The sequence below is a fragment of the Mandrillus leucophaeus genome, unplaced genomic scaffold, assembly GCF_000951045.1.
Source record: "Mandrillus leucophaeus isolate KB7577 unplaced genomic scaffold, Mleu.le_1.0 Scaffold322, whole genome shotgun sequence".
In the NCBI taxonomy this organism is placed as follows: domain Eukaryota; kingdom Metazoa; phylum Chordata; class Mammalia; order Primates; family Cercopithecidae; genus Mandrillus; species Mandrillus leucophaeus.
Genome location: NW_012103388.1, coordinates 3,455,109 through 3,478,892, shown reverse-complemented (window position 1 = coordinate 3,478,892; position 23,784 = coordinate 3,455,109). Strand labels below are relative to the sequence as shown.

General features: G+C 45.9%; 2 protein-coding genes across 3 annotated transcripts in view; one reads left to right on the top strand and one right to left on the bottom strand.

Moving 5' to 3' along the window:
* Positions 1-1,457, top strand: part of LOC105545235 (chromosome unknown open reading frame, human C18orf8) — a 28,541-nt gene extending 27,084 nt beyond the window's left edge. Inside the window, exons 19-20 of one of the 2 annotated variants that reach the window (XM_011988085.1) lie at positions 63-288; positions 1,298-1,457. In XM_011988085.1, the coding sequence (XP_011843475.1) occupies positions 63-288; positions 1,298-1,377 (306 nt within the window). In that variant the 3' untranslated portion in view covers positions 1,378-1,457. The remainder of the gene's footprint in view (positions 1-62; positions 289-1,297) is intronic. The other variant, XM_011988086.1, reaches the window with a different exon arrangement.
* The window catches only part of NPC1 (Niemann-Pick disease, type C1), a 54,283-nt gene continuing 31,670 nt past the window's right edge, over positions 1,172-23,784 (bottom strand). Inside the window, exons 10-25 of the mRNA XM_011988087.1 lie at positions 22,193-22,293; positions 18,246-18,348; positions 14,895-15,084; positions 14,283-14,465; positions 13,394-13,508; positions 11,242-11,369; positions 10,997-11,137; positions 10,370-10,459; positions 9,748-9,938; positions 9,294-9,409; positions 8,432-8,561; positions 6,320-6,520; positions 5,108-5,339; positions 4,085-4,198; positions 3,000-3,162; positions 1,172-1,956 (exon numbers count right to left, since the gene is read on the bottom strand). Coding sequence (XP_011843477.1) covers positions 1,874-1,956; positions 3,000-3,162; positions 4,085-4,198; positions 5,108-5,339; positions 6,320-6,520; positions 8,432-8,561; positions 9,294-9,409; positions 9,748-9,938; positions 10,370-10,459; positions 10,997-11,137; positions 11,242-11,369; positions 13,394-13,508; positions 14,283-14,465; positions 14,895-15,084; positions 18,246-18,348; positions 22,193-22,293 — 2,281 coding nt within the window. The 3' untranslated portion in view covers positions 1,172-1,873. The remainder of the gene's footprint in view (positions 1,957-2,999; positions 3,163-4,084; positions 4,199-5,107; positions 5,340-6,319; positions 6,521-8,431; positions 8,562-9,293; positions 9,410-9,747; positions 9,939-10,369; positions 10,460-10,996; positions 11,138-11,241; positions 11,370-13,393; positions 13,509-14,282; positions 14,466-14,894; positions 15,085-18,245; positions 18,349-22,192; positions 22,294-23,784) is intronic.

The following is a 23,784-nucleotide window of genomic DNA, read 5'->3' as shown; positions in this document are numbered from 1 at the left end:
TATGGAAACTAACTCTGTTCCTGTTGTTTGCACTGACCTGGACTTCTCTCCCTTATTCCCAGCGACTTTCAACAGCAAATGATGAAATAGTAGAAGTTCTTCTTTCCAAACACCAAGTGTTAGCCGCCTTAAGGTTTATCCGGGGCATTGGTGGCCATGACAACATTTCTGCACGAAAATTTTTAGATGCTGCAAAGCAGACTGAAGACAACATGCTTTTCTATACAATATTCCGGTTTTTTGAACAGCGAAACCAGCGTTTGCGAGGGAGCCCCAGTTTCACACCAGGTGAGAATGCAAAGACTTGGGGTAACCGTAGCCTCAAAGAGTAGCAGAGGGCACTGGCAGCTGGTGGGCGAGGACTCTTGGGTTAGCGTTTTTGTAAACAACACAATTTGGTAACAGCCCAGCTAGCCCTCGGCCCATTATTTGTAGCAGAGTGAATTCAGTATGCTGACAGAATCTGAGTTAGGCTCTGGAACTCACCAAGGAAGGTGCGTTTTGAGTCAAGACACATTTAGGACCTATTAGGCACAGCCCATCTCTTATAGCAGATCTTGGAATATCTCTTGAAGCCAGGAATAAGACGGCAAATGGTGGCTAAGTATTTTAAAGGGCCTGGGGCTTGTTAAAGTTTCAGTTTTATGAAGTATACATTGGTTGATCATTCTCATTTATTGTTTTCGTTGAGACGGAGTCTCACTCTGTTGCCTAGGCTGGAGTGCAGTGGTGCAATATCGGTTCACTGCAACCTCTGCCAGGTTCAAGCGATTCTTCTGCCTCAGCCTCCTGAGTAGCTGGGACTACAGGTGTGTGCCACCACACCCGGCTAATTTTTGTATTTTTAGTAGAGATGGGGTTTTACTATATTGTCCAGGCTGGTCTCGAACTCCTGACCTCGTGATCCACTTGCCTCGGCCTTCCAAAGTGCTGGGATTACAGGCATGAGCCACTGCACCTGGCCCTGGTTGATCATTCTCATCTCCAAATAGTTATACAACCTAAGACATCTTTAGGATAGGGAAGGATCAGGACTCTCTAATGAAACATGTAGGTCTCTTTCTAGCTCAATGTAAGATGGCATTTCGTTACCGTAAGGACAGGATGGAATCTCTTCCATTTAGCTTTTCTACTTGTCTCTCAAAGCAGATAGAGCAACCCCAAAACTTACTTAGGAAAACAATGTATTTTATTAAAGAAAAATAAGTTAAAACCCAGTAGACACACCTACGAGATGCTTTCTTTGTCCCTCATTTCATGCCACAGCTAACTGGCGATTAAATCTCTTCCTTTCTAGGGGAACACTGTGAAGAACATGTTGCTTTTTTCAAACAGATTTTTGGAGACCAAGCTCTAATGAGGCCTACAACATTCTGAAATCACTTGCTGGTTTTTTTTATATAAAAATGTGTACAAAGTTAATTTATTGCATTAATAAAGCTCTTTAAACTATAAAATGTTATAAAGTGTATCTACAACCTCAAATATCAGTAAAACTGTGGTACAGAACTTGTGGGATGGCTTACTCCTAAAAGGAGAGACAGTGCATTGATTGGCCTTTCCAGAGTGTCAGGGAGTGGATCACATTCACAGCCATCTAGTGTCACCTCCTGCTTGCTAAAGAATGAGGTTTCTTTCCTGAAGAAGCTGGGAGAGGTTTAGTGTCCTGTGGTTGCCTCCAGATTTAGTAATACTGCTTCCCAAGTCAACTGTGCATTCCTGAGTTCACGGGCACTATGTTCAAAGCTGCTGCCAATCAGCCTGATGGTTGGCACCATCCGGTGTTCAACTTGGCCTGGCCGATGCAGCACCCGTCCAGTGGTAAACCGACCGACCCTTAGACACAGTTCAGTCAGGATGCCCTGCGAGAGGGCTAGAAATTTAGAAGCCGTTCGCGCTCTGTCCCTTTGTATCGCTCTTCAGTGGCACAACTTTTGGCTTTATTTACTGATGGCCCTATGAGAGAGAAAAATAATTTTTCTTATTTCCGCAGGAGAAAGGGAACTGGTTGGCTGGGCATAGTGGCTCACGCCTGTAATTCCACTTTGGGAGACTGAGGCAGGAGACCTGCTTGAGACCAGCCTGGACAACACAGTGAGGCCACATCTCTCTCTCATTTGGAGGGGCTCTTTGCTTTCTTCCTCAGGCTGGACTGCAGTGGTATGAACACGACTTGCTGCGTCCTGAACCCATCCTTCTGGGCTCAAGCAAGCTTCCTGCCTTCGCCTAACAAGCAGGTGGGACTGCAGACGCACACCACTTCACCTGGCCAGTTGTATTTTTGTAGAGATGGAGGCCTCACTATGTTGCCTAGGCTGGTCTCAAACGATTCTCCCCTCTCAGCCTTCCACAAGTGCTCATCTCTCTCTACTTTTTTTGTTTTTGTCTTAAAGAAAAGGAGCTAGTGTATTAGATTGTAATAGAACTACTTTCTATCGCCCGGAGATGATAAAAAGCCCCTCATTTTCTTAATCTTTTACTTCAGTGCTCCAATTTAGTGACAAAGCTTTAAGTCAAGCAAATCAGTACTGTCCTTTCAACCGTGGGTCATTTTTGTGCAAGGTGAAGTGGCCATGGAAGTAAAAGGATCAAGAATAGTCTCGAGACGAACAGAGGCAGCACTTTGCTGAGAACGGGAAATCCGTGAGGGACATAAAAAGCTGCTCTGCAGCGCTGCTGGTGTGAGAGCCGGCTGCAGGACGGACTCCTCCATCTCAGCGGCAGGGAGGAGCTGCCCCACCTGCTGACACTCAGATCCATTCAAGGGCTGGCTCCAGGCCTCCAGAAAAAACATCAGCAACTTACTAGTGAAGTAGTCTGCACGATCATGAAGCCCCTGGATGGGTTTTTTCTCTTAGAATAATTTTTTTTTACTCAGTATCATTTATCAAATGACCATTAGTATGAGTTCAAATACTTGAAAAGAATGCCTCAGGACAGAATGCCCTTTCAGTAATGTGCTTCCTCTCATGCCACCCTTTTAAGACAAGAACTCTTACCTATGTAACTGAGTAAGACAGGGAGAAATATTAATCCGTGAGTGGCGCCCAGTAAGACCATAGCCAAATACATCCTGAAGTAGAATATCTGGAAAATTTGAGATTTGGCAAAAGCCAACACCACAATGCCTCCAAATTTTGTAAGCGTGATTCCACTGAACACCTAAAAGAAGAGACGCTGTGTTAGACGCCACTTTTACCAACCTGTAACTGAAACACTTCTTACAAGGATTTCTCCCAGGTTCAAGTGATTCTCCTGCCCCAGCCTCCCGAGCAGCTGAGATTATAGGTGTGCGCCACCATGCCCGGCTAATTTTTGTATTTTTAGTAGAGATGAGGTTTCACCATGTTGGCCAGCCTGGTCTCGAACCCCTGGCCTCAAGTGGTCTGCCCACGCTGGCCTCCCAAAGTGCTGGGATTACGTAGGCATGAGCCACCGTGCCCAGCCCTTATGGGGATTTCTTAATATTCAAGGTCCAAAGCAATGGGAACTGAACCCAGGTAGCATCATCTACTACCTAACACTATTTTATTTGCTGCCTTATGATCCCGGGGGAGAGGTATGACCAAGGTAAAAGCTGTGTATTCTGCATAGACGCAGCATTGTGTCTCTAAATTGAATATGTTCTCAAGTGAAAACTTAAATATTTAAAAGTGTTACGAAACAAAGTTTTAGTTTTACTCTTTACCAAGTATTTTCTACAGTGGTAAAGAGATAGGCTAAGCCAGGGTGTAGAGTTGAACCAAGACGACTCTCCAGGCACCAACCGCACATCACACGCTGGGTTCTGGCCCGGGCTCCCCTGCCTGCATTTTAAATGGAAAAGACTGGCAGCTGTCTCACGTTTAACTTTTCTGTTATTTTCCTGCTTCAGCACACTGCCACCTAAAAAGGAGCCGCACCGACAGGTACAGTGCTACAGAACATCTGTTCTGTTCATGATGTGGCAGCTAATTCATGAATTGCCTGAAAGCTTGCAATCCTTAGGAGCTGCTTTCTAGGTACAGGATCCAGACTCTTCAGTCACTAAGCAGGACACTTCAGGGTGCAACTCTGCTGGCGTGGCCCTGCTCAGGGTACTCACGGAGCTGCCCATGTGGGCGAGTGCCTCTTCTGCACGCTCCACGCGGCTGCCTTTCGTGCTCACCGTGAACGCTCTGGTTATATGGCTGCAGAACTCCACGGAGATGCCACAGCTCTGAAATAAAGCACTGCCTTTAGGATGATGGCTCTCTTCCTGTTGAAGACCCTAGGCAGTCACCCTGTTCCCAGGATGGGGGCTAATTACCAGGGCACCCTGGGTGCTAGAGGAGGCCAAGCATCCCATTGGACTTATAAGGCCTCCATCACACCAATCTAGACTGTACCAGGAACTTTCTGGGGCCCTCTCTACACACAGCCAAAAGCCTGGTTTTCTGTGGCATGTTTGTTTTGATCAGGAGAAATTGCTGGGACGCCTTAAGGTCACCCCATCTGCACCGAGCTGGCGCATTGTCACAACTTCTTTTCTTGGACCTCGCTGCTCCCCTATCTGAAGCAGGGTTCATATATGAGAGTACAGATACCCTGTTCTATTTTCCATGAATATATTCTCGAGTGCTCTCATCTTTAATGATGAAAAGCACCTGACAACCACATGGGAGGCAGAAGGCACTGGTCACAGAGCTCCTGGGGCGGGCTGCAATTTTCTAAGCAAAAAGTGAACACGCTGCTGTCATTAGGCTACAGGCTTGTGCAATCTCTAAAGAACAACAAATTACAGGCGGAATAGGCCGGAACTAGGCCAGGAAATCACATTTCCATGGTCAGAGGCACCATCAGGTATACTAGTATAGCCGCAAGGAATGGGACAAGAGAAAAAACTGAACAGAATTCCCTGTAGTGTGCTTATGCTCCCAGATGTTCAACTCAATGCTCGCTCCCTCTACGCCCTGTCCCACCACCATCCAGCACTCATCCAGCACTCATCCTGCCTCTCCATGTGCGCCAAGAGCGAGCGCCAGACTTGGTTTCTTCTTCCATCTTAGGGTTTACATGGAATCCAAGACAGCAATTCCCCTAAGTGAAACAGGAGCTAGGGACAAATTGAGAGTGGACGAGGACTCACCATCACCAGGTTGACCAAGGACACGGCGTTCAGACTGATGCCCCAGAGCCACATAACTCCAAACATGTTGACCAAGACCATGGCGATGGTGGCGCACATGATGACTGCAGACCACAGCTCACAGCCCAGGAGGACCATGGTCACCAGAAATATCGCGCCCAGGGACACACCGAGGTTGAAGATAGTGTCGTCAATGATGGTCAGGTACTGTTCGTAGAAGACATAAAACACACTGGAGAGGAGGGGGGAGGCCTCGTTAAAGCTCGCTCTCACTCCCAAACGCTGCATGTTCATCCTGTCACCACTGCCAGGTGGTCAGACCCCCTCAGGAAACATCCCTTGCAGAAAACCTTGCTGGCTGTCTACAAGACTCATCGAAAGCAACTCACTCGCCCTCTCGTGGCCACTGACCACCCAGAGAAGGGCCCAGCAGTGATGCAAAATGTGTATTTTTGATAAAGTTTTTGTTTATAAGCCCAATCTATGCTATTTTATAGACATTTACAGAGAGCATTCCACAGCATTCTGGGGGACAAAAAAAAAAAAAACAAAAACGAATCCTGATCTATCCTGAGACACTACCTCAGGCTCAGCGGGGTCCGTGCAAGGCCTGAGGAAAAAATGCTTTCATTTATTTTCTTGTGGAGCTAATCGGCTCTTAACTTCTTCCAAACAAATCCAGGCCTTCTTGCTTTAAGCGAGATCATGGGCAGGCAGGAAAAATAAATCACTTGTTTCTCCTCCTTTCTACAGTTTTCAAATTCACCATGTCATACATAATACTTTTCTTGCTGGGGAAAAAAAAACCCTAACAATATAAAAAGTCTACAAACAGGCAACATCCCAAATAACCAGCAGTTGGGGATTCTGGTCCATTGCTGGCCAAGGATGTGGGCCTGGCCCCGCTCTAAGCCACCTGCTCTCCAAGCGCCCCCTTGCCTTGAGCCATTTTCCAGTGTGTGTCTCTTGCAGCTGTGTGGTAGCGCAGAGATCAAGTTCTGTGTCTCTGGCCCTCAGGCCTTCAGAGAGGCTTTAGATTCTGAACCCCCTTGCCCAGCACCCATTTCCTTTGATATATTGCCCTGTGCTCGGAACGGAGTGGGGGCCAGAACCCAACCTGAAAATCAGCATCTTGCCAAGGGAACCCTCCCCATTCCCGCCCAGTGTAGGCCCTTTGCTGGGCAAACCCCACTGAAAAAGGTCAGGCTTTACCTGTAGGGAAATACCCGGTAGGCACTGCCATTAATGCCCATGGTTTCGGTGACATTACTGGCTATAAGTCGGGCTTTCTTCAGAGCATCAATAAAGTCAGCAGAGGTCTGCAGCACAGTGTGGTAGGTCATGAAGTATGTGGCTCCGACCCTGGTGCCATTGTCGAGGATGTTAACTGCGGAGCTATAGGCAGCATGCCCCCTGAGGAAAGCATCCTGGGTGTCAGAGTCCAGGTCTTGCAAAGTATCAGCAGAATCTGAGTACTGGAGGCTAAGCAAAATCACCTGACCCTGGGCTGAGGTCAGACCCAGCCGTACATTACAGGGATGAAGAAGGCCCCCGAATAAGGGAATACCAAAGGTTTAGCTTGTTCTCGCTCAGACTGGCTTTTTTTTTTTTTTTTGAGACAGAGTCTTGCTCTGTAGCCCAGGCTGGATTACAGTGGCATAATCTCGGCTCACTGCAACCTCCGCCTTCCGGTTCAAACAATTCTCCCTGCCTCAGCCTCCCGAATAGCTGGGATTACAGGCACCTGCCACCATGCCCGACTAATTTTATATTTTTTTTGGTAGAGACAGGGTTTTGCCATGTTGGCCAGGCTAATCTTGAACTCCTGACCTCAGGTGATCCGCCCACCTCAGCCTCCCAAAATGCTGGGATTACAGGCATAAGCTACTGTGCCCAGCCAAATGGGCTTTTCTTGATTGCTCTGGGTTCTTCGGTACATAGCTGCTGTTTCTCCACCTGGTTTCAGGTATAATCAAACGTACAGAGTTTACTCAGTCCTGTTGCGTAACAGCAGGCAGGAAAGGGCAAGGGCCCCGGGAACAACTTTGGCCCTGCCACTTACTGGTCATGTAACCCTGAGCAAAATGACCTCCTCTGAGCCCGTCTCCTCTTCTGTAAATGGGTATGCCACCACCTACGCAAGGCTGTGTGGTGATAAATGGAATAATGTCAGGGAGTGGCCGGCATGACGCTGGCACCCTGGAGGCTCCCCAGGAACGCTGGCTACTGCCTTCAGAAAAACGGAATCTACTTCAGCTTATTTTATGTAGGCCAAAGCATCAGTCAGTGAGTAAATCAATATGCAAGATTCATTTCTACTTTACTTCTAGGGGGAGTCATCCCATGGTACCTAGAATAGGTCTCAACGCACATGCATGATAGCAATGATTCGCTGATGTGACTCTGGTCAGATGTATGTTCTTATGAAAAACCTAAGTTCAGGGTTTACCTAACATACATGGGGATACTCATCTTCTGCTTCCCAAAGCTTCCAAATCCCAGAGACTTGTGGGCCATATATCTGGCTTCCATGGGTAACTGGCTGCCTGGCTGGATGGGGGAGTGAGACAGCACATAACCCCATACACGGATGGGCTGGCAAGGACCGTGACAGGAATAAAAGAATCGCAACCTTAATGTGGGATAACGTTACCAAAGCTAAGATGACGCCGCAGCTGCCATCAGCACAACTGAGCAGGCTGAGTTCCTTCGGGCCTGGATTACCAGCAGGCCGTTCTCCCCATCACCCCCGCTTGGAATGTGCACAGGAATCTGCGTTCATTCTCATGCCCACGTGGGGGCAGGACACAGAGAGAGCATGAGATGTGAATGCCATGCTAAGATACAATCAGTTGAACACTAGGAGGCATTTTCTTTTTTTTTTGTTTTTGAGACGGAGTCTCGCTCTGTCGCCCAGGCTGGAGTGCAGTGGTGCCATCTCTGCTCACTGCAAGCTCCGCCTCCCGGGTTCACGCCATTCTCCTGCCTCAGCCTCCCGAGTAGCTGGGACTACAGGCGCCCGCCACCACGCCAGGCTGGTTTTTTTGTATTTTTTAAATAGAGATGGGGTTTCACCGTGTTAGCCAGGATGGTCTCGATCTCCTGACCTCGTGATCCGCCCGCCTTGGTGAGCCACCATGCCCAGCCTGAGGCATTTTCTTAAAAAGGTGTTTTCAGTTTCCCTGCTTCCACCAAAGGACCAGGACAGGGTGGGGCAGAGAAGAGGATGTTCCCATGCAACTGTTTTAGCCCAGTCCTCTCCTAGTTTTCTATTGCAAATTGAAGTTGCAGTGGATGCTTATCTGTAATGGCAGTAGCGCTTACCCTTTGCCACACTTGGGGTTAGGGTTATCCGAAAGGAACATGGGCAGGAATCTCATGAAGTCTCCACCCTGAGGCCTCTGTTTGCCCTCCGGAGTCAGAGGCCTGCAGCGGACACAGGCGGGGTCAACCACTGGTGGAGACATGCAGGGAGGACTGTTAGAAGAATAGGTCTCCAGATTTTTTGTAACACATTTAAAAATACTGACAGTGAGGGGCATTACTTTCTCAACTACCAATTATTTTCCTTACTAGTGAGGGATAATCTTTCCCCTTATCTAAAAGCTTCAGCCATATGTCAATTTCATAGTTTAATGATCTGAAATACCATTTTCATCTTAGGCATACTTTGCATCGTTTTTGCCCTGAAGTAGGTCTCCTCCTTCAAGGATGGCCTTGACTGGTCAGAGCCCAAGGCGTCCATGTTTTTATTAAGAAAATTCCAGGGCAACCTCGATGCTCCTATAAAACCATAGGGCAAAGTGATAAAGAAAAGAAAAGCCCTCCTCTGAGAAGCTAAGGCCAGGTACCAATCCTGAGAGGCAATCGCTGGAGTCAGGACAGGATGAGAAACCTTATCTGGAAACCACACTCCCAAGAAGTGGGCCTTGTTCAGCCCTGAGGGCAGCTGCCTGAGCCAGGAACCCCTGTTCAGCCTGCAGCCCCGAGGGCAGCTGTCTGAGCCAGGAATGACGTGACAATTTCAGAATGAATGACTGAGGAAAGGAACGATGACACAGGGAGGGAGACCCAGCTTTGATATACAAATAGGTATAAACTGAGGCACGATGCAAATGATTTTTAAATGATAATTTGAAAATTTTTCAGCAAAAAGGGAAAGATTTGGTAAAGGAGATGAAAGTACCTGAAGCATTGCAGAACTGGTCAGTGATATTGTCCACTCGACAGCAAGACGACTGCGGCTTCACCCAGTCGAAATAATCGTCGATCCAGGACGAGGGGGCGAAGCCTATCCGGGTACTAGAGAGGAGAGACAGGGTTACTGAGCTGCTCCATAGGGAGGAAGTCTTTAGTTTCAGTACTTTTCTTAAAACTTCACTTCCTTTTCTACACTTTATGCTGCTAACAGTCAAAAGAAAAACTATATGAGCACTTAATGAAAACAACCTTCCAAGTATTAGGTGGTAAATTAGTCCTTTCAAAGGTTTTGTTAAGGTAAAGCCAGATTTAACATACATTTTGCGTAAAAACAACTTTTCCAAGAAAGTCTATTCTCAGTGAGACATTTCAGGCCTGAGCTGATGGCCTGGCTGAAAGCCCCCCACTGCTTCTGAAGTACAAGACGAGGCAGTACTGACTAGTTGTCCAGCTGCGCCGCATTAAATATCTGCTGCACCAGGGAATCGTTGTTGCAGCCCATGCCACCGCACACCATGTTCTGCCCCCTGGGAGAAGTGTAGTCGTGCCCTTCCTCCAGGACAAAGTACACAGGCGGACCCGCATGCAGGTACTGACTCATGGATTTGAAATAATCCACTACGTAGGAGTCCTGAAAGACAAAGAATAGGAGAGAGTGACAGTACTCTGATAGTAACCAAGCAAGGTGAGGATCACGGAGAACAGGGGGGTGCCAGGAGGCTGCTGGCTGAGATGCCTCCAGCTGGACTCATGATTCCTAACACTGCCAGTCCTGCCCCCAGGGCCACAGGGTGCCCCTCCTGCTAGCCCCACAATCAGGAGAGCACCTCCTAAGTAACCTCATAAGACTGGTTGTTCGTGTTCTGCAGCTGTGCCCAGAGGGGCTCAGTGAGAATGCCAAGCAGCCCACACTGAGTGCACTGGGCAGTTCTCCTAACCCTGGAAACCCTGTCACCATTTGCAGTTAGAAGCAGGCACTTGCTTGAAACACCCACATGCATGTTTTGAAAAATGTATTCATCATCAGCTAAAGAAGTTAAAAAGAAAAGGAAGTCATCTTACATCTGGCATCGAAAGAAACTGATCCAATCCAATATCTACTTTGTTCAGGACTGCGATGCTGAATGACAGAACACCCACAAATATTGCTATCTGAAACAACAAATGAATCACAAGACAGAGACTGCTTAGTAGAATAAGCTTACAACCAGAAATAAAATCTTAAGCACACACAAAAAGCAGGATTTTTTTTAAAATGGAAAAGCTTAAATGACAGGTTAGTAGGGAGTACAGGGCAGTGGGTGAGACCACGCACCCAGAGTCCAAGTCCCCGGGTGCAAATCCTGACTCTGCCACTTATGGGCTTAGTGACTTGGGGCAAACCACTTCACCTGTCTTGGCTTCTATTTCCTCATCATTAAAGGAAAAATAAAAGTTTCTTTGCAACTTTCTGTGAATCTGAAACTATTTCAAAATACAAAACTTAAAGAAAACTCTTGTTTATATGGACTGATGAAAGCTCATGGGCAAAACATTTTATCTACTGTTCCATATTTGCTTTTGCTTTTTTTTTTTTTAGATATATTTAACAGCTGTAAGAATCTCCTTCCCAGGCTGTCTGACTTCTTAGAAGGCGTGTGATCATCTGTTTCAGTGAGAGAAAGAGAAAAGCCACAGAGAAGCGCATACCACAATTGGTCTCATCCAGTCCTTTAGCAGAAGTGGAGAATAGGAGTTTCTGAAGAAGCGAAACAAACAGCTCTCTGAGGCCTGGACGCTTGTTCCATCTTCAGCACCTCTGACACAGCAAAAGATGTCTAGCCGATTTTTCTGAGGGCACAGAGGGGAACAAAGGTTATACCTGCTAGCTGCTTCCTCTAGATTCTAGACTCAAATTATTTATTAAATAGACTATAATCCTGGCACCAGCTTACCTCTTGACGATTAATGTCTAACCCCAAGAGACTCACGAAACAGGTAATCTGCAGAAGAAAGTCAATGAAGACTGCCAGTCCCGCAAAGAGAGAGAACGTGTGCACGGCCGGCATCACGGACATTGCTCCTGCCGGGGGAGAAGGGTTCTGCGTCACTTCTGTTTACAGCAGGGGGCTCTCTGCAGGTCTTATGTTCATGTGCGTGTACAGATACAAGGAACCAGCACAGGCCAAATGCATGAGAAGGCATGCTGCGGCTGGACATTACACCAGAACTGGGACAGGAGGCAATAAGCCAGTGCTTTTCAAAACGCACGCAGCACCAGCCCATTTGGGGAGCCCCATCCTAGCTAAGTTATGACAGGAATTCAACCCCAATTCTACTATACTCAGGCTCACGGCAAATTCATGCACATTAAAATTTGAGAACCACTAATACAGGCCATTTCTTATAGTACCTTCTATGCTTCACTGTACAAAAGGGACAGTATTTTCCATTTATTACATCAACACTATTAGCCTCCCAGTTTAGTTAAGAGGTAATCGACAGTTGAGTGAGGATCAAAGGCCTGAGGGTAAGACATGGAAAGTGCAAACTGGCAGCCCATGAATCAGATGGCTCCTATTCAGTCCACACTCTATCAACCCATCTTAAGATTAAAAAACTTTTTTTTAAAATAAGTTGCCAATATTTAACAATGACATTTTACACAAAAAATCTAGATTCACAGCTTTTCTTGGAAGAAAAACAACAACAACAACAAAACAGACCTTGTAGCACTGGGTTGGCCACACAGAACTCTTTTCAGACAGGACACGTGTACTTGGGCTGCCACAATCCCTACTCATTCCTACTGTCCCAAGGTCACTCCAACCTTGAGGCACAGTTTCTGCTGCTATTATCATCACACTTGCACTAGTTTTCTTATAATAGAAGTGAAAAAAAGAAAGTGTTTTTTTTTTTTTCCTGCACCTGTGTTTGTCAAAAGGAACTACAGGGCTACAGGTTTCAAAAGCACATGGCTTTGTGGAAATGAAGAACAACAAGCTAGTGTCGTATCTGTGTTGAGACTACCACCTACGATGACCTTACAATGGCCCTGATTAAGCTGACCTTGCAGCCACGTAGGCACTGCAGTTTGTGCCTGTGGACGGTCTTCTTTGGACTGAGTGATTCCAGTCCAGCCTCCTCTATAGTGGACAGAGTCACTTTGCTCTTACTACACTTCAGAGATGGGGCAGACAGCCCCCCTAGTGAGTCTATTTGATGATTCTCTATGTGAAAGAAACACAGAAGTGCTGACTTTGTTCCAGCTTATTCTGGCTCCTTGTAATGTGGTGAGTCAAGAGCTTCTGGTCATTAACAAGGCTGCTTCCCCAATGAGTTGTGTGCAGAGAAGAGAAAGACTGCCTTTGAAAACAATGGCAAACATCTTGTAAGCGAGTGCCTGTGGATTTGGGAGCTGCTGCTTAGAGTGTCATGTGGAGAAGGATTCGGTAGCTACTCAAGGATGCTATTTTCAACTATCAACATTCCCAGTGGCTACCAAAAGGGGAAAGTGGCAAGATGAACTCTAGGTCTCTTTCACCCTGAACCCCAACATCACTGCTGTCCTGACAGTTAAATGAGAAGGAAGCCACTTGCAAAATCACACCTAAGACACTGCTGCCAATTGTTCTGTGGTCCATTCAGTGATACTTTCCTAGTGCAGAACAAAGCTTTAAAAAGGAGACAACATAGGCTGAGCACGGGCACTCACGCCTGTAATCTCAGCACTTTGGAAAGCCGAGGCAGGTGGATCACCTGAGGTCGGGAGTTCGAGACCAGCCTGGCCAACAGAGGAAACCCTGTCTCTACTAAAAAATGCAAAAAATTAACTGGGTGTGGTGGTGCGTGCCTTTAATCTCAGCTATTTGGGAGGCTGAGGCAGGAAAATCGCTTGAACCCGGGAGGCGGAAGCTGCAGTGAACCGAGATTACACCACTGCACTCCAGCTTGGGTGGCAGAGTGAGACTCCATCTCGGAGAAGAGAAAAAAGGAAAAAAAAAAAAAATAATAGAGGCAACACAAAGGGACATGTTCAGATACCCAGCTCCTTCTTTCTCCAGGCTCAGCGAACTATAGGACTGGTAGGATTGAAAGCATAATTACCTAAGAAAAATGCTACAGTCTCAGAAAAGGATGACAGGAACATACTGGGAGCCACTTCTCCTAGGACCCTGCCCAGTTGCTGATCCAGGGTTTCCCCTTGAAGACGTTCATCTCTCTTTAAAAAAAAAAAAAAAAAAAAGCAACATTAAAATTTCTCAGTAACAACACCACTTCTTGCTGCCTTGTGTTAACTCAAGGGTAAAGATAAATGATTAGCAGATGATTAGCAGTGTCTTCTAAGCATATAAACTTTGGGGGGGGACTCCAATGTTCTCACGTTAATTCACTCAGAGTATTTCTACACTACGCAGCTAGGTACCACGTGAGAAACTAAAGGGAAAGCTGAGCCACACTATTAGGAAAATACACGGGCGGCAGAGGACTGGACCACTGACCATCACTCTCACGTGCACTGAGTCTCCGCCCAGGTCGGATTTACAGGATGACTGAGACCACCTTCTACAGCAGCTGGACACGTGTTGACCTTTTGCCTTTTTAGTGGCACCTTTGAGCAAAATGAATCTAACATTCTATACTATGCTGAAAATCATTTCAATAGCAGTCGTACCCAAAATATTTTCCAAAAGTGTGTTAGCCCTTCTTGTACACACGATACTATTTAAAATGAAAAGATACTATTAAAAGACACTATTTAAAGATACAATTTAAAACAAAATTCTTACTTTATTTCTACTATTTCATCAACCAAAAAGAGGGGTGAAATTCTTGGTCCTAAGATGTCCACAGCAAGTCAGGAAGACCGATGAGCCACACAAGGAAAGGAAACAAAACACCCTCACAGGCCACATTCACGAATGCGGAGCCCAGCAGCCATTCACACCCCGAAACTTGGACAGATGCTGAGCCCCGTGAGAATACGGAAGTATACCTGGTAGGCCTGCACCAGAATGAAGATGTTGTCCACTCCAACAGCCAGCACCAGGAACGGGATGACTTCAATCACAATGAGGGTCAAGGGCAACCCAATGTAGCTGAAGATGCCCAAGGAGCAAGCCACCGAGCTCAGCACGATCAGGATGCCCGCGATGCCTAGTGAGATCTTCGAATCCACCTGAGAGGGGCGACAAAGACACAATCACCAGTTAGTTACAGGGCTGTCTGTCCCACTTGTTACTAAAAGGTCCTCCTTTTTACTTTACAGGGCTGTATCAAACCAAGAGTTAAAACTACAATTCTGTGTTTCAGAGAGGACTTGTAAACATTTCTGGGTCTGCCCAGGCAACACGTTATGCATTTGCATTCTTAGGTGATGGACTGGACTAATAAGAAAAAACTGGATTATGTGAAATAAACTTTAAGATAAACCAAAAAGCTGGAACTGAAGAAAACAGATGTAGGCAACAGAAATGTTACATACAATTAAAACATGGGGGAATTTACGGCAGTTTTAAACATAATGGATTAAGAATAAAGAGGCAAAAACATGACGTTACACTGTGCACTGCTGCTAACCTCTAACATATGCATATCCCCCACTTACCAGAAGCCTGCGACAGCTTTTGATGTGCCCCAAGGCTAGGGAAATATATAGGAACATGATGGCATAGCTAATTACAACGGTGAAGATATCACTGTCACTTTCACGATTTAGTTCATCTTCAATACTTCGTTCAGCACTGAAGGAAATGGTCAGATTGGGATTCTTGTAGTTTCTCACCAAATTAATAAACCTAAAAGGTAAGCAAAATGCTATATTTTTAGTTAAAACTTAGTGACAGCTAAGTAAGAAACTTCTTCCCAACTTTCATGATACAAAGGCCACGTTTTCTTTTTTTTGTTTTGAGACCGAGTCTCGCTGTCACCCAGGCTGAAGTGCAATGGTGCGATCTCGGCTCACTGCAAGCTCCATCTCCCGTGTTCGAGTGCTTCTCCTGCCTCAGCCTCCTGAGTAGCTGGGACTACAGGCGTGCGCCACTAGGACCGGCTAATTTTTGTAGTTTTAGTAAAGACAGGGTTTCACCATGTTGGCCAGGCTGGTCTCAAACTCCTGACCTTAAGTGATCCACCTGCCTCAGCCTCTCCTAGTGATGGGATTACAGACGTGAGCCACTGTGCCCGGTTCAAAGGCCATGTTTTCTTAACCTTTATCCTGCATTAGGATCCTTCATTTGCTTTTGTTCTTGTTTTGAAATAGAGTCTCAATCTGTTGCCTCAGCTGGAGTACAGTGGCACAATTATAGCTCACTGCAGTCTCGAACTCCTGGGCTTAAGGGATCCTCTTGCCTCAGCCTCTTGAGTAGCTGGCACTACAGAGATGTATCCCCATGCCTGGCTAATTTTAAAAATTTTTTGTGGCCGGGCACGGTCGCTCAAGCCTGTAATCCCAGCACTTTGGGAGGCCGAGACGGGTGGATCACTGGGTCAGGAGATCGAGACTATCCTGGCTAACACGGTGAAACCCCGTCTCTACTAAAAAATACAAAAAACTAGCCGGGCAAGGTGGCGGGCACCTATAGCCTCAGCTACTCGGGAGGCTGAGGCAGGAGAATGGCATGAACCCGGGAGGCGGAGCTTGCAGTGAGCTGAGATCCGGCCACTGCACTCCAGCCTGGGCGACAGAGCGAGACTTCGTCTCAAAAAAAAAATTTTTTTTTTTGTAGAGATGAGGTCTTTGTCATGTTGTGCAGGCTGGTCTCGAACTCTTGGCCTCAAGGCACTCCTCCTGCCTCCACCTCCCTAAGTGCTGGGATTACAGGCACCATGCCCAGCCACTGCATTAGGATCTTCTATACTGGAGACTATCAGATTACAGTTAAGGTTCCATACATGCTGAATTTAAGTTTAGGGTTGGGCACGGTGGCTCACGCCTATAATTCCAGTACTTTGGGAGGCTGAGGCTGGCAGATCACCTGAGGTCAAGAGTTCGAGACTAGCCTGGCCAACATGGTGAAGGCCCGTCTCTACTAAAAATACAAAAATTAGCCGGGTATGGTGGCAGGTGCCTGTAATCCCAGCTACTTGGGAGGCTGAGGCAGGAGAATCACTTGAACCTGGGAGGCAGAGGTTGCAGTGAGCTGAGATCATGCCACTGCACTCCAGCCTGGGTGACAGAGCAAGACGCTATCTCAAAAAAAAAAAAAAAAAAAAAAATGCATTCAGTCTACTAAATCAAAACCACAATGAGATAGCACTTCGAATCACAGAGTCAGATAATAAAAAGCGTTGGCGAGGATGCGAAGAAACTGGAAGTTTCATGGACTGCTGGTGGTGATATAAAGCACTATAGCCACTTTGGAAAATGGTCTGGCAGTTCTTCAAATTATTCAAAGTGGACTTACCCTATGACTCAGCAATTCTACTACTAGGTATGTACCCAAAAGAAATGAAAACTCACATCCACAAGAACTTGTACTCAAGTGTTCATAGCAGCGTTATTCATGATAGCCAAAATGGAAACAGCCCAAATGTGCATCAGTTGATAAATGCACACAGTGTAGTATATCCATACAATGGAATGAAAAGGAATGGAGTACTGATACATGCCACAACATGAATGAACTTTGAGAATATTATGTCCACAACATGAATGAACCTTGAGAATTTTATGTTCAACAAAAGCCAGACAAAAAAGTCCACATATTATTCTATGCGCATAAAAGTCCAGAATAGGAAAGTCTCCAGAGACAGAGAGTATTTTAGTGGTTGCCTAGGGCTGTGGATAGGAGGAGGAAAAGATGGAGGGTGTTAGTTAAAGGGTGCAGAGTTTTATTGTGGAGTAATGAAAATGTTCCTAAAATTGACTGTGGTGATGGTTGCACATATATGTGAATATAGTAAAGCTATGGAATTGTACACTTTTTTTCTTTTTAAATTTTTCTTTTTACTTTTTTTTTTTTAGAGACATGCCTCACTACATTGCCTAGGCTGGTCTTGAACTCCTGGCCTCAAGTGAGCCTCCCAAAGTGCTGGGACTACAAGTGTGAGCCACCATTCCCAGCCTGAACTGTATATTTTAAGTGGGTGAACTGTATGATGCATGTACCATATCTCAGTAAAACATGTTTTAAAAAGTACTGGAGGGTATAAAGTGCAACCTGGTCTCCAAAGTCCTCTCTTCCCATTCTCCAGAGGTTACAAACACAGTTAATTTCTCAGGTCATTTGCTTGATATTTTTTTCTAAGCATGGACAACAGCATAAACAGTATATATTTATATAAATATACATTGTGAACCATTTATTTACTTCACTGTCTTTTATGACAGCACAATATTCTATTGTATTCATTCCTTATTAAGTACATTCAGCATGGTCCCAAGTTTTGCTGATAGAGAACAATGCAGGTGGCTGGGTGCAGTGGCTCACACCTGTAATTCCAGCACTTTGGGAAGCCAAGGAGGGTGAATCACCTGAGGTTAGGAGGTCAAGACCAGCCTGGGCAACATGGCAAAACCCTGTTTCTACAAACAAATACAAAAATTAGCTGGGTGTGATGGCATGGACATGTAGTCTCAGCTACTTGGGAGGCTGACGTGGGAGGACCACTTGAGCTTAGGAGGTTGAGGCTGCAGTGAGCTGAGATTGAGTCACCGCACCCCAGCCTAGGCAAGAGTGAACCCAGTCTCAAAAAATAAATGAAATAAGTAAAAACAATGCAAGGAACCTTTTTTTGCACACTTTTGCATTCCGGTGGAGGGAGAGATGTTTAAAGCATCTGCTCAAAGGTAAACGTATTTACAGTTTCTACTTAGCATCATTAGCACCAAGTGAACAAAATTACATAACTCAGACCTGCCATTGGTTAATTTAGAAAATGAAGTTTAAGTGCTTGCTGCAAGTGTCTAGCTTCCCACAATGCAAGGACAGTCTGCTCACACCCATGAGTGACTCACTCTTTTTCCCAGGCCTGGGCCCTCTGGAGCTTCTCTGTATCATTATAGTAGTTATTGACAGGGAAGGTAATCACAAGGGCAGTGGCGTTATTGTAGTTTTGATCTAGAAAGGAAGAATGCATCAAAAAGCAGATTACAAGCATGCAGAAAATTACACACATACCAGGGGAAAAAATCACAACACAGATTTCTCAGTGGAGCTATGGACTGTATCTCTGTGCTCTAAGGATTAAACAAGAGTTTGCTGAAGGCCGGGCGCAGTGGCTCAAGCCTGTAATCCCAGCACTTTGGGAGGCCAAGACGGGCGGATCACGAGGTCAGGAGATCGAGACCATCCTGACTAACATGGTGAAACCCCGTCTCTACTAAAATACAAAAAAATTAGCCGGGCGAGGTGGCAGGCGCCTGTAGTCCCAGCTACTTGGGAGGCTGAGGCAGGAGAATGGCGTGAACCCGGGAGGCGGAGCTTGCAGTGAGCTGAGATCCGGCCACTGCACTCCAGCCTGGGCGACAGAGTGAGACTCCGTCTCAAAAAAAAAACCAAAAACCAAAAAACAAACAAAAAAAGAGTTTGCTGAAATAGTTTTTATGTACTTCCGTGAATGAATAAAAAGGATTTTTTATCTGAGGTAGGCATGGTTATCATTCAGGAAGAGTAATTCTTTTTATTCTTTTATTTTTAAAGGATACAGTACATGCATGTTAACAATTTCAAACAGAACAGAAAGGTGTTTACTGAAAATTCTCTCTCCTTCTCCAACATCTATTTAATTGTCTTAGTTCTCCTCCCCATACCATCTGCGAATCTTTCCAGAGCCGCTCCACACACACAAGCACACACACGGATTCTTCCCCTTTCCCTCTTAACCACACAAACCGTAAATACTATTCTGCACATTACATTTAAAATTCTGTATCTTGGAGATGCTCCATATTTATTCTTAATTCTTTTCCTACAATATTTTCTAGTATTTTTAGCCAATCCTCCCACTGATGAGTAGTTTTGCAATTTTTTTCTATTACAAACGAAGTTACTATAAATAGCCTATAAATATTTTAATGTGTAAAACACATACTTCTAGAATCAATTCTTTTTTTAGGGGGGCAGGGGGCAGGAGAGGGGGACAGTGTCTTGTTCTGTTGCCCAGGCTGAAGCGCAGTGGTGTGATCACGGCTGTCTGTGGCCTTGACCACCTGAACTCAATCAGTCCTCCTGCCTCAGCCTCCCAGTAGCTGGGACTAAAGGTGTGCACCACCATTGCTGGCTAATTTTTGTATTTTAGGTAGAGATGGGATTTTGTCATGTTGCCCAGGCTGGACTTAACTACTGGGCTCAAGCGATCCTCCTGACTTGGCCTCCCAAAGTGCTGGGATTATAGGCATGAGCCACTGCACCTGGCTAGAATCAATTCTTAAAGCACCATCACTGAATCAAAAACTATGTACATTTCTAATTTTGATAAATTCTCCCAAACTGCCTTCCAAAGAAGCTGAACTATTTTTCATTCCTTTTTTTCTTCTTTTTTAGAGACAGGGTCTCACTCTGTTGCCCTGGCTAGAGTGCAGTGGCACAACCATGGTTTACTGAAGCCTTGACTTCCCGGCTCAAGCAATCCTCCTGCCTCAGCCTCCCTTTTCATTAGTCAAGAAAATATTTACTGAGGCTGGGCGTGGTGGCTTATGCCTATGATCCCAGCACTTTGGGAGGCCAAGGTGGGTGGATCACCTTCAGTCAGGAGTTCAAGACCAGTCTGGGCAACAAGGCAAAACCCTGTCTCCACTAAAAATACAAAAAATTAGCTGGGCCTGGTGGTGCATGCCCGTAATCCCATCTACTTAGGAGATGGAGGCAGGAGAATTACTTGAACCCAGGAGGCAGGGGTTGTAGTGAGCCGAGATCATGCCACTGTACTCACTAGCCAAGGCAATAGAGCAAGATTCTGTCTCTGAAAAATAAAATAAAAACCATTCTTTTTTTTTTTGTATTTCTTGTTTTGTTAAATTTCACATGGCCTCACGCACTCTTTTTTCAGGTTATTGATCATTTTCACGAGGTTTTTTTTTTTTTTTTTTTTTTTTAAGGACAGAGTCTTGCTCTTGTTGCCCAGGCTGCAGTGCAATGGCATGATCTCGGCTCACTGCAATCTCCGCCTCCAGGATTCAAGCGATTCTCCTGCCTCGGTCTCCGAGTAGCTGGGACTACAGGTACACACCACCACGTGTGGTTAATTTTTATGTATTTTTAGTAGAGACGGGGTTTCACATTTTGGCCAGGCTGGGATGAGATCTTTATTTATTATGAAAATGCTGTCTGCTATGCATACTAATATTTTTGTCCAGTTTTTTTTTTGGCAAGGTCTCGCTCTGTCACCCAGGCTGGAATGTGGTGCAATCTCAGCTTACTGTAGCCTCAACCTCCTGGGTTCAAGTGATCCTCCCACCTCAGCCTCCCAAGTAACTGGGACTACAAGCACGCACCACCACACCCAGCTAATTTTTGTATTTTTTGCAGAGACAGGGTTTCTCCATGTTGCTCAGGCTGGTCTCAAACTCCTAGCTCAAGTGATCTGCCCGCCTCTGCCTCCCAAAGTGCTGGGATTACAGGCATGAATAACTCTCGGCCCAATTTTGTTTTTTTAACTGTATGTTTATTCTCCACAAATGAAAATTCATGTACTCAAATTCATCAGTCTTTCCTTTTGGGGTTTCTGAGTTTTGTGTCTTGCTTAGAAATATCTTTTCTACTTAAAAATTATTTTTTAAAATGCCTCCTGTATTTTCTTCCACTTCTTACATTTCTTTTACTTTTTTTTTTTTTGAGACGGAGTCTTGCTCTGTTGCCCAGGCTGGAGTGTAGTGACTTGATTTTGGCTCACTGCAAGCTCCGCCTCCTGGGTTCACGCCATTCTCCTGCCTCAGCCTCCCTGAGTAGCTGGAACCAAAGGTGCCCACCACCACACCAGCTTAATTTTTAAAAATATTTTTAGTAGAGATAGGGTTTCACCATGTTAGCCAGGATGGTCTCAATCTCCTGACCTCATGATCCGCCCGCCTTGGCCTCCCAAAGTGCTGGGATTACAGGTGTGAGCTACCGTGCCCAGCCCAGTTCTTAACATTTCAATTTTTTATCCATCTGGAATTTACTTTGGTGAAATGAACAAGGCAGAGATCAAAGTCAATTGTTTCCCCTATGGCTAGCCAGTTGCTGACACCATCCCTTTTCCACCAATTAGAAATGGCGTTTTCCTCTACGACGCAGAGTAAATTTTAAATACAGATTGCAACTTCTCCCCTGCCACTGAGTGAGGAGAAGAAAACCTATCAGGGTTCTTCACTGGCTGGGCAAAACCTGTTGAGCCTGTAATTTGGCTTAAGATGCCAAAGGTGTCACATGAATCATCGCCTCATTTTATCAAGTACAATTGGTTCTAAAGTGCTACAGGAACCAGCAAAGAGCAAACCAGCTGCTCTTCACACTGTAAGAGTGTCCAAATACTCAACTGACAGTTTAGAAGGAAAAAAATCTATCAACTTTGTTTCTTCTTCCACATACCTCACATACTAGCTTTTCTCCATCACAGGGGTTCTTGTCTGAGGTCCATGAGCTCCCTAGAGGGTCCATAAATGAGCTTCGAGGGCCCAGGACCTCCTTGAAGCTGAACAACAATGCAGAGGTTTGCAATTGCATTACTCTGGGGAAAGGTACTTAGCCTTCGACAGCTTCTCAAAGGCATGTGTGATCTAAAGATGGCTAACACAATCCACTTCTTTTAAATCTGGAATGAAACCCAAACCCAAAGCCAAAGGAGATACTATTTTGGGATTCAAGAGGTAGGAAATTAACAAAACTGCCCAATTTATGAAATCTTCATAATTACCACTTGACGCTAATGACAAAACCGAGATGACTTTACCTAAAAGGAAAAGTCAAAGCTTCTCTTACTTACCATCATAGCCTCCCAACACAAGCCATGGGAACACTGGTCCACCGAACGTACCCAGACAAGGATCATGGAGCAAACTTGTATCATTCAGAGAGGCAGGGGCCCTGTCAAAAAGTTTAGAAAACACTTCCCAGTTAGAAGGGCCTCAAGACATCAGAGACCTAAACATTTACACAACGAACATTTGATGAGGCTGGCTGTATTCTAAGGACAACATGGGCCCCGAGGTTTCTCAGTTGAATAATACAGCTCAGCACTCACCTTTGGGAGCTCAGAATCCCTGGGCAAGAGGCAGGCAAATACGGCCCAGTGCCATCAGTAGCACATGGTGCATGGTGCTACGCAGGCACAGAGAAGGGAGCAAACACTAAAAGACAAAACTGTAGCCAAGAGGAAGAGACTGGACAGACCCAGACCTCCGAGGATGAGGGGATTTCACCAAAGAGGGAGGACAAAAGAGTGTCTCACAATTACAACTGTGGGAGGAAAAAGGGAGGGAGAGAGAACAGTGAGAGGGAATGAGAGCAACATGGTGGTTTAACAAGTCTTGTATGCTAGGTATGGCGGGACGCCTAATCCCAGCTACTCAGGAAGCTGAGGCAGAAGGATGGCTATAACTCAGGAGTTTGAGTCCAGCCTGAACAACATAGCAAGACCCCATCTCCTAAAAAAAAAAAAGAAAATAATTCAAAGAAAAGATGTCCTGTCCTAGAGCATGGGGTGCCCACCAAGGGGGCTCCTGAAGGAGGGGGCCGGTCTGGGGAGAGCAATGGACAGACAAATGCAAAATAAAAGGACTCAGTGCCAGTTAAGTAGTTTGGATTTTTATTCTGGAGGCACTGGGGAACAATGAGAGATTTCTGGGAAAGAAATGTCATGAGCTGTTTTACAAAGCTAGCTCGTGTGGTAAAGTGGAAGAAGGTCTGGAAATGGCAAAGAAACAGGAAGCAGATGGAACAGTAAGTGGAGATGTTAGTGCAATGGCCCAGGCGAGAGGCAACTGGCAGTGCAGTGCAGACAGACAGCTGGCCAGTGGAGAGGGAACCAGCATTTCCAGACAGACCATCAGCTAGAACTTGGCCAGGTGCTGAGAAGCTTCTGCACAGGACCCGCCCGTCAGAGCAGATGGGTGACGGCATGAGGGAGGTCAGGTGACCTGCAGCGAGCAGTTGAGTCCCCTCATCCACAGCAGAAATCTGAGAGACCATCCAGAGGCTCAGACCCACAAGAACCCCATGAGGAAGGCAAGGGCGAGACAGTATTCAGGGATAAAGCCTCAAGTCTGAGTAACTGGTAACTGTCACTGCCTTTAAACGAAATGGGGAAAAGAAGCAGGTCAGCGTATGGTTCTGGGCAGGCCACCTGCCGTTACTGCAGGACCCTCAGGTGAAAAAGTCCAGGAAAAGCTGGAGGGAGAGGATAAAGGGGACAGCGCTAGAGGCGGGCCTGGGGTTATGAGGATGCGCACAAGCATAACTACAAACCAATTCAGGTCCCTGCCGCTAGGAGCCTGCCACTCCCTGCACTGCTTCCATACTGGAGGGAACCACGCCCACTTTGAGGAAGCACAAGGCTCATGCACCTCTGCGCCCCCT